The 14,713-nt window shown below is 36.6% G+C and overlaps 1 protein-coding gene across 13 annotated transcripts; it reads right to left on the bottom strand.

Moving 5' to 3' along the window:
- Positions 1-825: 825 nt before the first annotated feature.
- Positions 826-13,738, bottom strand: LOC148868076 (zinc finger BED domain-containing protein RICESLEEPER 2-like). Of its 13 annotated transcripts, none has more exons than XM_088971441.1 (6): positions 13,450-13,738; positions 11,976-12,209; positions 1,772-3,696; positions 1,606-1,674; positions 1,474-1,534; positions 826-1,065 (listed from the first exon to the last, which is right to left on the bottom strand). In XM_088971441.1, exons 2-5 carry the CDS (start codon positions 12,011-12,013, stop codon positions 1,512-1,514), a joined length of 2,055 nt encoding a protein of 684 aa, XP_088827567.1. In that variant the 5' UTR covers positions 12,014-12,209; positions 13,450-13,738; the 3' UTR covers positions 826-1,065; positions 1,474-1,511. The 13 variants fall into 13 exon arrangements, with proteins under 13 accessions (XP_088827567.1, XP_088827563.1, XP_088827560.1 ...); XM_088971437.1 differs by having other exon boundaries at positions 826-1,187; XM_088971434.1 differs by having other exon boundaries at positions 826-1,192.
- Positions 13,739-14,713: the final 975 nt, after the last annotated feature.

A 14,713-nucleotide genomic window follows, 5' to 3' on the forward strand; every position in this document is an offset into this window, starting at 1 on the left:
AAGTTAGGACAAAAATGTTTTTTTCAATAATAGATTTTTATGGTTAAAATGGTTTTTGTCAAAGAACATAGATAAGTTCTGAAACGCAAACAAGGCTTTAGGTAAATTCATCTATTTAGGTAACTTTTCAAAAAGCGAACACGCCTCTGATGTGATATTAAATAATAATTACAATGTAAAAACATCGCCTTGGTCTTTTTTAGATCCATAGAAGGCTAGAACAGTTTTTAGTTATTACCCATGTCTGGCCACCAGATCATTTAGTAGCTAAAATGCTGTAGGCGTAGAATATCTCATTAGGCTGAACATATTTGCCTGCTTCAATCCCATCACACACTACTTTAGCCAACCGGATCTGCTTCCAGTTTCGAGATAACGTTGTCTGTGGAGACATGAGGGTCACTAATACACAATAGGCTTTTATTTGGGTTTCCTGTGATTGGAGGTGAGATTGGGATTGGCTCCTCACACAGCGCACCTCAGATCGACCTCACAGCTCCCATGAAGAACAATATAAAATACCCTCCTGATGTGTGGCCGGGACGCGTTCAGAGGTTGGTGTGAAGAAGATGCAGATCCGGACTCCTGGGGGTGAGGGGCCGAATGAAAGATTATGAACGGTTGAAAACCAACGGAGAAGAATCACAACCTGAAGACGCCCTTACTCAAAGTGGGTCATGACAGGGCTTTTGTAGAGCAGCTGATTCGGGAATTCTGGAAGGATATGCGATAAAAGTTTTTTCCTCTTGCATATTCCACAATACTTAGAGACCATTTTTTTTTTATAACAGCTGAATTATACAACAAAACAAAAGGAGAGTATTCTTAAGAGGAAAGAAACACATTCTGGAATCTTCTGGATTGTGGTAATTAAGAATATAGATCCAAACCACGATAAAATATTCAACAAATGCCAAATGAAAGCAGAAAGTAGAGAGATCGAAGAGAAACTGAGAATACTCATATTTCATCTTTAGTCAAACTAGGGGTCAGGGGTCTGCCAATAGTGAGCACCGAGCGGCGATAAAACATATATGCAGGTATTCAAACGTCATATGACATTGCCTGTAAAAGAAACGGATGCAGGAATTCCTCTTTCAAAAGACAAATCGCCGTTTCAAAACAAAATTATTGCTAGTGACCAAAACAGGCGGGCCTTTGGAGGTGTTTCCATTGAAAAAACAAAACTTTTCTACAAAACAAACAGCCTTTTAGCCTCAGTCCTCATAAGTAGAAAAAATAAATAAATAAAATGCTAATAGGATAAAATGAAGTAATTAGCATCACATGCATCCACGACAGTCCGTTTGCAGCAAATTCAGGACAGACCCTTTGGATGCACATGGGCAATGCGTAATAAAGTAAGACCTGGATTTGCAACCCAATCATTTCATTATATTACTTTTTGCCTCTTTGCTTGTCTATTAACTTTTTTAGTAATCATAAGTTTTAAAAAATGTGACTAAGAAATACCTCAAAATGATCATTTTCCAACAGCAACGAGATTCCTTTTAAGTTGCTTCTCTAACTGAACCTGTAATATGCAATGAACAAAAATTAGATATTTGAAATTCTATACCCTAATAGGAAAGCACTTTAACTTACATGTTTGACTTGTATCAGCTGTAAAAGCCACACATATAGGAGAAGCATCAATTGCTTCAAAATCCAAATCTATTACATAGACATATACATAAGCACAGACGCCCATATTAGTAATAAAGAATATAAATCAAAAGCATGATTATAGGCAATTAAAGTTTTAACTTACTTCTTTTAATTGGAGCTTCTAACCAATCTTTCCCACAAACTAGAGCCTCCACAATTTCTGGAAGTAATGAAGTATGGTATTGATCAACTATTCTACTCTTGGTACTAAATGTTGCCTCAGATGTCACAGTCAATATCGGGATTGCCAAAATGTCACGAGCCAATCTAGAAAGCTTTGGAAACTTGGGGCAATCAACTTGCCAAAATCTTAGAATGTCAAAGTCTTCATCTCTGGGAAATAACCGTTCTTCAAGATACAAGTCCAACTCTGACTTCCGGCTCCCAAAACAATAGTTTGAGCGTTCTTGAACTAACCATTTGTCAAAACCACTCAAAAAATCATCAGGATCATGATCCCTCTGAGATGGAAATGCACTACTTGAGTCTTCAAGTGACTTCTTGCCAACATCATTACCCACATATTCTAAATAGAGGTCATTAAGCGCTAGTCGAATTCTCATAATGTGTCTTTCAGCATTTTCTCCATATATGAGATTGTAGTAATAAGTAACAACCTCCATTTTAAATCTAGGATCAAGTACAACTGCAATTGCTAGCACCAAACAGCATTCATCCCAATATTTGTCAAACTTTTGCTTCATCTTATATGCCATTGAACGAACATACTGATATTCACTATTCTGCCACATATGCAATCGGAGTTTAATAGTACAAATATCAGAAAAAAGAATATTTGCTGTTGGAAAATTGGTACTTGAGAAATTCTTTGTACAAATATAAAAAACCTTCAAGCAATCCCTAATCACTTTTCCCATCTCCCATTCCTCATTAGATGGACAATACTTGTAGTCATGATCAGTCTCAGCTAACTGGAAAAATGCTTCTCTTAACTCCAAAGCTGACTCTAACATATCATATGTGGAGTTCCATTGTGTTGAACAATCAACAACTACTTCTTTTTTATGCTGCAATTTCACTTGACTTTTTGCATTGTCAAAATTTTGCTTCTTTTGTTGTGTCAATCTTACATATTTAGCACTCTCCCGGATCTTATATAACAATGATGATATTTCTTGCAACCCATCTTGGACAGTAAGATTCAAAGTATGAGCAATACATCTGACATGAAATACCTCACCATCTAATGGGAGCAAACTTTGACTACAAAGTTTATTCCTAAGCTCTCTAACCATGATATCATTGTTAGGGGCATTAGTAACTGTAATAGAACAAACTTTTTTGTCAAGATTCCAAGATAGTAACCTTTCCATGACAATTTTGTATAAGGTATTTCCATCATGGGGACATTCCACCGCTGTAAATGCGATAATTTTCTTTTTCAATCCCCACCCATCATCTATAAAGTGGGCTGTCAAGCAATAGTAGCCTAAATTTTGATCTGAAGTCCACATGTCAATGTTTAAGCTAATCCGACATGACAGCCTATCAAAGTATTTATATAACCTGTCCCTTTCCTCTGAAAAAACCTTCATAACATCATTCCTAATTGTATTTTTTGAAACAAGTCTAAATGACGGTTGAAGATTATTAACAAATATTTGAAAAAATTCATGTTCAACCATGTCAAGGGGATAGCCATGCTTCATTATCATCCTTGCAAGATCCATTTGACTCCTGTCTTGGTCAAATTTAGAGTTTTCAAGACATAACATGGAAGTTGCCCCTTCTAACCTCAATGTCATTGGTTCATTAGTGCCATTTTCTTTCATTTTAGGACATCTTGGAATATGACCTAACAAGTGGCTTGTCCCTTTAGTAGTTCCTCCTGTATACTGCTTTTTACAATACTTACAAACAGCTTTCTCCTCCCCAGAATCCAATTTCACTTTCTTGAAGTGTTCCCATACCTTAGATCTAGTCCTCCTTCGACTAGAAGTAGATGTTGTAGATGTCTCAATGATATTTTCATCATCATTTGGACTTCCAAAACTAGGTTCATTCATCCTTAATGCATCAAGACAAAACAAAAGCAAACAAAAGAAAGAAAATCAATAAACTACAAAACCATAAGACTGCATAAAAAGAAAAGCATAACCAAAATAATAATACGAAATCACAGACTCTTACATATATTGAGATTCATGTATCAAAGGTCAAAAATTTTGAGAAAGAAAAATAAGGCTTTTACTAGATTGTAACAGATAGAGGTTTAGAAATTAAAGAAAGACACGTCTTCTCTTTAAGCAACTCATTTGACTTAGGTGATGATTATTAACTAGTTGTAGCAATTCCTATATTAGGGCTTTCTTGGACCTGTTACAGAGCTTATCTACATCAAATTCGTTGACTAACATTAATGATGAAGTTAGTTTGCAATCATATGAAATAAATAGTTGATAAACAAACTTTGTACCACTTTGGATGTAAACATCCCTTTCTCCTCAATTCTTTTTCTTTCCTAATTTTTTGTAAGTTCCAACAATAACTGTGAAGATTTTAGAAAATAAATTTGGATAGAATCTTAGATGCTAAGTTTTAAATTACGGAAATATTTTTAGATTCAGATTCTAGAATCCACTTGGAACATAAGAATAAGAGGTAAGGTCCTATTTCCTGGGTGTTACTATTCTTTGACAGAAGATAAAGACAAGTCTTTTTGAAAAGCTGAAGAGTTGTGACCTCTGTTCTCAATTCTTCAAGACTCATAAATCTAGAAACTCAGAGTCCCAACAGAAGACAAAGACAAGTCTTCTTGTGTAGAGTTGTAGAACAATAATGTTATTTATGTAGCTGTTAGCATGTTAGTAGTGTCAGTAAGTTAGTTATTTCAGTTAGTTTTCAGGTGCTGTTTATTTCTGTTAACAGTAGACAGTAGGGGCAATATTGTAAGTTTACTATGTTTTAAACTATTAATATAAATAGTTGAGTGGGGCGGCAATGTGTAATCGACCCACACTCTTTTTCTGAATTCTCTTCTCTTTGATTTCTCTCTTCTCTCTCTCTCTCTCTCTCTCTCTCTCTCTCTTCTATTCTCTGAATTTACATCTAGAGTAGGACTGGTTACAGTCTCTAGAAGACAAGTTGGTATTAAGAGCCAACCTAGGGTTTCCCATGTGAGTCTAATCAGGCCGACTGCATGAGAACTTCCTAGGGTTGGAAGTTTTAGCAAGAATGGTCCATCGGCTGGTTCTTGGAGATTACTGGTAGAGTGCAGCAGTTTTCAATGGATTGTAGATCCTTGGAAAGTGTCCCGTTATCAGGAAGAATCACAGGGAAGGAAAGAATTCAAGATTAGGGTTCAGATTGAGGATTGGAAGTGGCGGCCAGCCTGTTCTGGGTAAGCTTCAATTTTTATTTGAGATCGACACCAATCAGAAACTGGTTAGAGTGATCTGGAAGGAGTGGCTGGGCTTTTCTGATTTCTCTGGATTTTTTTTAGGGTTTTCTCAAACCCACGATCACTTCTTTGATTTAAACCCTAGTTTTCTGACTGTTATTAGTTTCTGGGTAACAGTTAGATCTGTTTCAGCATTCCAGACTGATTGATAATAATCTTTGGGAGATTATTAGGTCTGTTTCAACATTTCTGGGTGTTTGCTATTCCTTTTTTAGTTTTCTAATTTGGCTGCTAGCAATTTCTGGGTGATAATTTCTTCAGTTTCAGCATAAAAAAAAGAGTTCTTTTTCATAAATTACTTAATGGAGAAGGCAGGAACTGAGTTAAAGGCTAAAGGGGAAAGTGTTTTGGCAGCTGGAAACATGACTGAAAATACTTTTCAAATTACAACTGTCAAATTTGATGGATCAAATTACTTGAAATGGGTTTAGTCAACTATGATGGCTATTGGAGGTAGAGGGAAATTAGGCTATGTGATGGGGGATGCAAAGAAACCAGCCAAGGAAGATCCATTATATGCCAAATGGGTTCAGGAGAACTATTTGGTCATGACTTAGCTGTGCAGATTCCATGCAGCCTCATATCGTCCAAAATTACTTGTGGGCCAAAATTGCTAAAGAAATTTGGGACATCATGAAAGAAACCTACTCTCAGCCGCTTAATATTACTAGGGCCTATGAGCTGAAATGTGAAGTCAATAATCTTAAACAAGGAGAAAAACTAGTCTCAATTTACATATCTACTTTGAAATCTTTGTGGCATGAAATTGATCACCTAGAGACAATTGAGTGGGAAAGTCAGAAGGATGCACAAAAATACAAAAAACAGGTTGAAACCAATAGGGTTTTTAAATTCCTAGATGGTCTGAATTCAGAAATATGATATTGTGAGGCAACCTATCGAATCAGCCCTGACAGTAGTGAAACCAAAGTTTGGAGGTGACAAGGAAAGGGATATGAAGAAAGAAGACAAGAGGGAGTTAGTTTGTGATCATTGCAAAAACCGAAGCATACTAGTTTGTGATCATGCCAAACTAATTCGAACAAAGCTCAGAAACAAAAAGGGGAATGCCAATGTGGCAATTACTATTGATGGTGTATCATCCTCTAGCACAAGAGCTACATCCTTAGACACTTTAGTTGTTGTCCGAGCTGCTCTAACTCAGATGGAAAGTGAAGTTGGCACTTCAGCTTCTTCATCTCAGCTGCTACTCCCACTTCAGCATTTGCTCATTTAGGTACAAGGGCTTCAACATATCATGCTTCAACCCCAAATAACAATGAACCTTGTTGGGTTATAGATTCAGATGCATCTGACCATATGACTGGCTTATCCTCACTGTTTACTACTTATTGCTTATCCTTTGGCAGAGACAAAGTGTCCATTGTTGATGGCTCCCTTGTTCCCATGTCTTATGCCATATCCTTTCCTTAGTTTTGCATGGTCCTAAACTTAGTACTAATTTGCTTTCGGTTAATAGCATCACTAAAAATCAAAACTATACTTTCTTTCCTGATTGGAGTGCTTTTCAGGATCTATAGAGAAGGAAGGTGATTGGGATTGGCCGTGAGACGAATGGAATCTACCTGCTTGGAGGGCATTCACATGGGGAGGATAAAAAAGTGGGGAGGTCATTAGTTTCTCAATATGTGAGCCAAGTTATGCTTTGGCACAATCGGTTAAGTCATTTGTCATTTAGGTCTTTGAAGAGTTTATTTCCCAGTTTGTTTGAGTCAAATCAAATGTCTAGTTTAAAATGCGAAAGTTGTGAACTTGCAAAGCATTGTAAACAACCTATTCTTTGAGCAACAAAAGAAGTATTCTTTTTGAAATTGTGTATAATGATGTTTGGGGACCGCATCACATTACTTCTATGGGGGGATACATATATTTTTTTGTTGTTTGTTGATAATCACACTTGTTTCTCATGGGTTTACCTTATGCGCTCTCGAAATGAGGTATTTACCCTGACTTGGATTTTCCATTAGATGGTTTTGACCCAATTTAGGGTCAAAATCAAAATTTTCATATCCGATGATGCTAAAGAGTATTTTGCAAAACCATTGGTTTCATATTTCCTTGACCATGGGGTTATCCATCAGAGCACCTGTCCCATACACCTCAGCAAAATGGGGTTGCTGAGAGGAAAAATAAGCATAAATTGGAGGTGGCTAGAAGCATTATGCTGAACTCCAATGTTCCCACACGTTTCTAAGGGGCTGCTATTACTACTGTGTATCTCATCAACCGATTCACAGGTCCTAAATATAAAAATTCCATTTAGCCTATTATATCCTGATAAGGACTTGTTTACTATTCCCCTTAAGACCTTTGGATGTACTTGCTTTGTTTAGATTCTTGGACCTTATTGCTCCAAATTTTATCCTAAAGCCTCAAAATGATTTTTTTTTGGATATGCACAAAATCAAAAAGGATATTACCGTTATTAACCTATTTCTGGGAAACGACTTGTTTCTATGGATGTCGCATTCTTTGAGGATGTACCCTATTATCATCGAATTTCTTCTCAGGGGGAGAGTAGTGAGATGGGGTCTCATTCATCAGAAATTCCATTACCTATCTTAATTGCTGAAGGGGAGTGTAGTGAGGAGGGTTATCAAAGATGTTGGGATTTGAGGGTGTATCACAGGCGGTGGAGGTAGGTTGATTTCGATCATCAACAGTCCAGGCCAACTCCAATTTCCTTTGTGGCTCTAGATCTATGTACCATTGTTCCTTTATCTCCTGCTACAAATGAGATACCTCTCATACCTCCCATTGTTGAGCCTTCTCCTCCTCCTTTGGATGATCTTGATCTCCCATTTGCAGTTCGTAAAAGGAAGTGTCGTTGTACCTCATCTACAGCTCATTGTATATCCCAATTTTTGTCTTATGATCATTTGTCTCCATCCTATAAGTCTTTTTTGGCATCTATTGTTGCTATTTTCATTCCCAGAATAGTGCAGGAAGCCTTGCCAGTACCTGAATGGAAGGATGCAATGAAGGTAGAGATGGATGCTCTTCTAAAGAACAATACATGCGAATTAGTTGATCAACCTAAAGGGAAGAAACTAGTTTGGTGTAGATGGGTGTTTACAGTGAAACATAATGTTGATGGCTCCGTTGAAAGATATAAGGCCAGATTAGTTGCAAACGAGTTTACACATACATATGGCATGGACCATTTGGAGACTTTTTCACCAATAGCCAAGATGAATACTATTAGAGTTTTACTATCCATTGTAGCAAATTTCTCATGGTCATTGTTTTAGATGGATGTAAAGAATGCTTACCTCAATGGTGATTTGCAAGAGGAGGTGTACATGGAGTTACCTACTGGATTCTATAGTATAGAAGTGGGGAAGAAGGTCTGTCGGCTGAATAAAACCTTATATGGACGGAAACAGTCTCTAATAGCATGGTTTGATAGATTTAGACAGGCCCTTGAAAAATTCGACTATGTACAAGCCCAATCAGATCACACTCTTTTCATTAAGAGAATTGATTCCTCCTTGATTCTACTTGTTGTATATGTGAATGATATTGTGATGACAAGGAGTGATATTCATGAGATTGGCTCTTTTAAGTGATTGCTTCACCAAGAATTTGAGGTCAAAGGTTTGGGAGAACTATGGTATTTTGTGGGAATTGAGGTAGCACGATCTAAATATGGGATTTTTGTCTCCCAAAGGAAGTATGTTCTTGATCATAAGATAAGTGCAAAAGGTGGAGAGCCCCTTGAAGACAAGGTTATGTTTAAACGATTGGTTGGAAAACTCCTTTATCATTGCCTCACACAATTGGGCATTTCTTACGTGGTTAGTATTGTTAGCCAATATATGCGTTCCCCCAGAACCATTCACCTTCTTGTAGTTGAGAGGATCCTTGTCCAGGCAGAGGAATAATCTTCAAAAATAATGGTCACATGAAAATAGAAGTTTACACAGATGATGATTGGGCAAGGTGTGTTGATGATAGGAGAAACAAGGAACAAAATGTTGTTGCTCGTTCTAGTGCTGAAGCTAGGGGTGAGCATTCGGTTTTTTAGTTCAAAACCGAACCGAAAAAACCGATTTATTAATATAGTAAACCAAACCGAAACCGAAATTTGTGAAAACCGAATAAACCGAACCGAATTTTTTTTCGATTATTTTGGATATTTCGGTTAAAACCGACTTAGCTTATACAAGATCGAAATGACGACTACTATTTCCCTTCTTGCTGGCCTATATCCGACAGTAATCAACCATCCATCCAAGTGCCAACAACATGAACCATACGTTGCAGCTCATGCTGGGAAGCTGCCACTTCCTGCTTTAACGCAACATGGGTAGCAACCAATCTCTGGTTATCAACCAGAAGCCCTTGGATTTCCTGATGTTGAGCTACGAGTCTCTCTTTGATTATGGTAGGGTGAGGCGGCAAAGGCGAATCTCCACCTGGATCTCGCCTTATTAGTCCATTGTTCGCTGAATTGCAGGAACCCACTATCGCGTGTTGTGGCTTGTTTCCTTGCTATGGACTGACATTACTGCATTATCCATTTTTTTGCCGACAGACCTGTCTCCTTTTCACTCCTTCCAACGTAATCACTGGAAACCAAGCATTTCCTAGGGACCCTAGTGGGAGACTTGTCCAATCTTTGTCGCACTTCTCCGTCGTCCCGACTCCTCTCTTTGTCGTTTATACTTTCTGTCATGGTCGTCATAGAGATGCAGACGCTCTTTCTTTAAAATACAGATTTCTGACATTTCAGAGTTCAGACACTTCTTTGACTGCATTGACAGGACTTTGGAAGACACTTAGACGCCTGCACAGGTGTAGTTTACTTGTCTAATACGATTGAGGAAGGAAGAGTGAACTCTTTTTACTTGTTTTGGAAATTTGGCAAATAGCCAAATATGATATATATTAATATAAATAATATTTAAAATGTATAGTTATAAAATTAAATTAGTTTTTTTTGGTTAACTGATTTATCAAGTATGATAACTGAAATGGAAAACCGAAATACAAAAAAATCGAATAACAAAACCGAACTCGACTGAAAAACTGATTAGACCGAACTGATTAAACCGAAACCGAAATTTTAGTTCGGTTTTTCGGTTTTAACCGAATTATGCTCACCCCTTGCCCATAATCCAGTTCAACATGATAGAACTAAGCATATTGAAGTGGATTGACACTTCATCAAAGAGAATTGCTTCTCAAGAAGTGTGTCTTCCATATATTGCCTTTGACCATAGTTTTCAAGGTGCCAAGGCAAGGCTAAGCGACTGGGGGGCGCCTAGTCACTAGGCATCGCCTAGGCGATGGTGTTTTTTATGTTAAAAAATAGATCCTAGGGTAATTCCCTAGGTACCATAACCATATTTCTTTAATAATTATTCATGGTTTTCATAAGTATAAATTTCATATTAAAGTATAGAAAATCAACATATTCATGAGAAGAAAAGGAAGGAAAATAAAATTCAAAAAATATAGGGGCTGAACCTTATTTTTATTATAGGAAAAGAGGAAAATAAAAAGTATTGCTAGTAGTAATAGTAGTAGTAGTAGTAGTAGTAGTAGTAGTAGTAGTAGAAGAAGAAGAAGAAGAAGAAGAGGAAGAAGAAGAAGAATATATTGAAGAGGAAAATGTGCTGATTAAATAAAATTTTTAGTTCTTCCTTACTTATTGGTTCAGGTTTTTAAGTCTTTGAGGGTTCAATACAGCACTTAGCAATGTTTGTGTTGATTAAACCCTAATAAATAAGAAAATAATAAAAATAAATTAGAATATAAACACACAAAATGTTTATTTTAGTTTAATAATGTCTATTTTATAATTATAATCTCAAAAAAGAATGAATAAAAAAAGCATTTTATAGTAGGAAGTAGAAAACTGTTAGGCGGTTGGGCAAGGCGAGCCTCAAAGGGCGCCTTGTTGCCTAGGCGTCGCCTTGACAACTATGCCTTTGACATGCAGCTTGTTAATCTCTTTACAAAGGCAGTCCCAAAGAACAAGTTGGAGATAGATTTGCACAAGTTGGGAACGATTGATATCTACTCCCAACTTGAGGGGGAGTGTAGAGTTGTAGAACAATAATATGTTATTTATGTTATTGTTAGCGTGTTAGTTGTGTTGTTGTTAGCATGTTAGCTGTTGGCATTTTAGTAGTGTCAGTAAGTTAGTTATTTCAGTTAGTTTTCAGCTGTTGTTTATTTATGTTAATAGTAGACAGTAGGGGCAATATTGTAAGTTTACTATGTTTTAAACTATTAATAAAAATATCTGAGTGGGGCGGCAATGTGTAATCGACTCACACACTTTTTTTTTGAGTTCTTCTTCTTCTTCTTCTTCTTCTTCTTCTTCTTCTTCTTCTCTCTCTCTCTTCTTTCTCTTCTATTCTCTGAACTTTTCTTACCGAATTTGCATCTAGAGTAGGACTGATTATAGTCTCTACAAGACAAGTTTCTCAAAGAATCAAAAGGACTCTAAAGATCATAAATAATTCTAAATTAATTATCCCTCTTGAATTCTCCATTATGGACTGTAAGACCAGTGCAAAAGACTTCAAATGTTAAACATATAAAGAGAAATATCAGTTATATAGACTTTCATTTCCAGAAAAGAGTAAGATCACTTGATCTACCCTCTTAACCCAAAACAACTCTGAAATGTTACCAAAGAATTATTCATTTCTTATGGAGTTGGGAAGTGTAATCTGATATTGACCAAAACCTCTAAGAAGTCAAAAAGATGAATAGAGTTTCTAGTCAATGAACTTTTTGTTAACTTGACCAAATGACCATTTAGAGGAGACATCTCTTTCTACTGCTTCATAAACATATGAGGTTAGTGTAAACAAATCACAAAGAAAATGGAGAGAGAGAGAGAGAGAACCTCAAAGAAAATGGCGAGATAGGAAGAAGGTAATGCATACGATCGAAAAATATATCCACTGGCTTTGACACAGGCTTTACTCGTAACCTCAAAACACTGACTTGGACATCTTGAAACTTAATATTAGTGTTGCCTTAGTCGGTTGATGACAGAACAATCAAATGAAAAGCTCAGTAATGCAGTTCAAGCAGCAGCTCCAATCATGATCTCAAACAATAACTTGCAGTCTGTTAACTGTTTTTGATAAATAAAGCATCAGTAAGAATATAAGTTACATTGAAATTAGATCAGATTACTAATGTATCAAATCTAATACAATCTAATCCGATCCAATAATATAATGGTCCAATCCAATCCAACAATCATAATGGATGTCAAGATCCAATTTAATCAGATTGGATTTAACTGGATCCAATCTATGTCCAGTCCATTGACAGCCCTACCTTGGAGTTACATAGGTCACTATACCCTTGGATATTTTAAATATTTCATCTACTAAAAGACAAATTAATAAGTCATTCAGCTCAGCCACTTTAGACATCTTCAAAGGGCCCCTTAGTGGTAAATCCTAAATTCCAACATATGATAAATAGGACCTAATCTGATATTTTGTTTCTTTATGAAGAAGAATAGGAATAACAAAAGTTGAAGCCCTAACTAGTTATTCCATTACCTGTCATAAACAATGGAGAAATAAATCCTTCTAATCTGATTTTCTGTTTTTTCGTGAGGAAGAGTAAGAAGAGAAAAGGTATTTGAGTTCAGCAAGGTTCTAATAGGGGATAGGCAAATTCATCAAAATATATATATATATATATATATATATGGGATAGGCAAGAAGAAGAACCCAGAGAGATCAGAGATGCAACTTGGGCTGTTTGTCGATTTGTGCCAACATTGTTCTGGACATTACAACCTGGAATGGCACCCATTTTGTGGCTTGTGAATTTGTGATTCCCGGTATTAGAACCAACTTCAGAAATCAGAACAGCAGTTGATTCTTGGTTTTTCTTATCGACTCATCTTTCTTCCGCTGTTCATGGACGTTAGGGTGATGTAAATGGATTTACTTGTCAATATTATTCGTGTTTCTGTTTCTATCAACAAGACAATAACGTGCCTAGAAAATAAACGTTGGCGGTAGAAATTGAATCATAAGCAAATTCATTCTGAGGTTTTTTCTTTGAATATGATTCCGCCAACAATTTCTACTACTTGATCCGAATATTTGATACTTTTCGTTTAGGCATTGAATAAACAGTCATGGTCATAAAAAATACAGCCCTACTGGTCCCCGCTCCTTTTAAACAACAAATATTAGTTCATCATAATTCAAAGTACACACAGAGTAATGTTATTCAAAAATTTAAACGACGAAGTCACCACTTCGAAGGAAGACTTCCGATCAGCGGAAGAAGATTTAATTAAGAACTACTAAGTACTAACCGGAAGAAGAAAATCGGCAGAGAATCACCTCAACCGCGCGCTCGTTCATGTGAACTTCCTCAAATAGTTAATAGCGTGAAAGATGTCTCATCTTTGACCGGCCAAATCCCTCGTCCATCGAACTCTGGAAAGGCAGAGACGAACGATTTTCTTTGAGAGCTTCTTAACGCTCCAAAAAAACACTTGGATTAATGGATTTGTCTTCGTTTGAGTTTCGTTCAAAGGAAACATCTAAACTTTAGATTGCAGATGGTGAAGGATGAATTTGATTGAGAGGGGGCGAGATCGTAAAAGGTAGGGTTATAAACGGACGGATCAAACTACGTCCGCATCCAATCCTGTTATTTAATGCTGGGACCCGAACCCGATATGTCGGACTCGATAGGATTCAGATATAATCCATGTATTGTATTTAAAAATACCCCTCCCCAAACCCTGCATTGTGGCAAACACAAAAAAAAAAAAACACATTGGCGGGGGTGGCAAATAGGTGGGGTGGGTTGGGTTAGGTGTGGGTTGAGTACCAACCCACTCATATTGACCCGTTAACCCATTTGTCACACTTGTCTATGGGTCATTATCCACCCTAACCCTCCCATTTGACACCCTAATTTAAAGTAGTTTTTTTTTTCTTTGTTTTAATCGCATAAAAACATAGAACAAACGAATATAAAAAAGTTCCAATTTTTTCAAATAAAAAAAATAGAAAACTATAAAAACATAGAAAATAGTAAATAATATATATTTCATGTAAAACACCAGAAATTGTAAAAAAATACAGGAAAATTATAAAAAATCAAAAAATATAAAACGTTGCAAAAAAATTACAAAAAATGTAAATGCACACACACACACACACACACACACATATATTTCAACTAAAAGGATATGAATGAGAGAGAGAGAGAGAGAGAGGTGGTCGGTTTCACACAGAGGTTTGGGCGAGAAAGAGGCAGGGGCTAAGGAAGGTGATTGATGACATGAGAGAGAGGAAGAGAGGGGTGACTAGCGGTGGCGGCATGAAAGAGAAAGAGAGGGAGAGGGAGGGTTTCAGTAGAATAAATCCAACCCAAAGAGGGAGTCATCCGGTAACCATTGACCCAATCGACCCTAACCCTTTTTTCCTGACCCTTATGGGTCATTTGACCCATCTTGACCCACTATTCAAATGGGTGGGTTGGAGTCAAAATTGTTAGCCCTACTTTATCATTAACATGAACCCAAACAAATACTATATGTTTATGTTCAATAATTCTAAATTAAAATAAAAAATGATATTAAAATTACTATTT

The sequence above is a fragment of the Nelumbo lutea genome, chromosome 2 (genome assembly GCF_056320005.1).
Source record: "Nelumbo lutea isolate HS-2025 chromosome 2, American lotus-T2T, whole genome shotgun sequence".
Lineage (NCBI taxonomy): Eukaryota > Viridiplantae > Streptophyta > Magnoliopsida > Proteales > Nelumbonaceae > Nelumbo > Nelumbo lutea.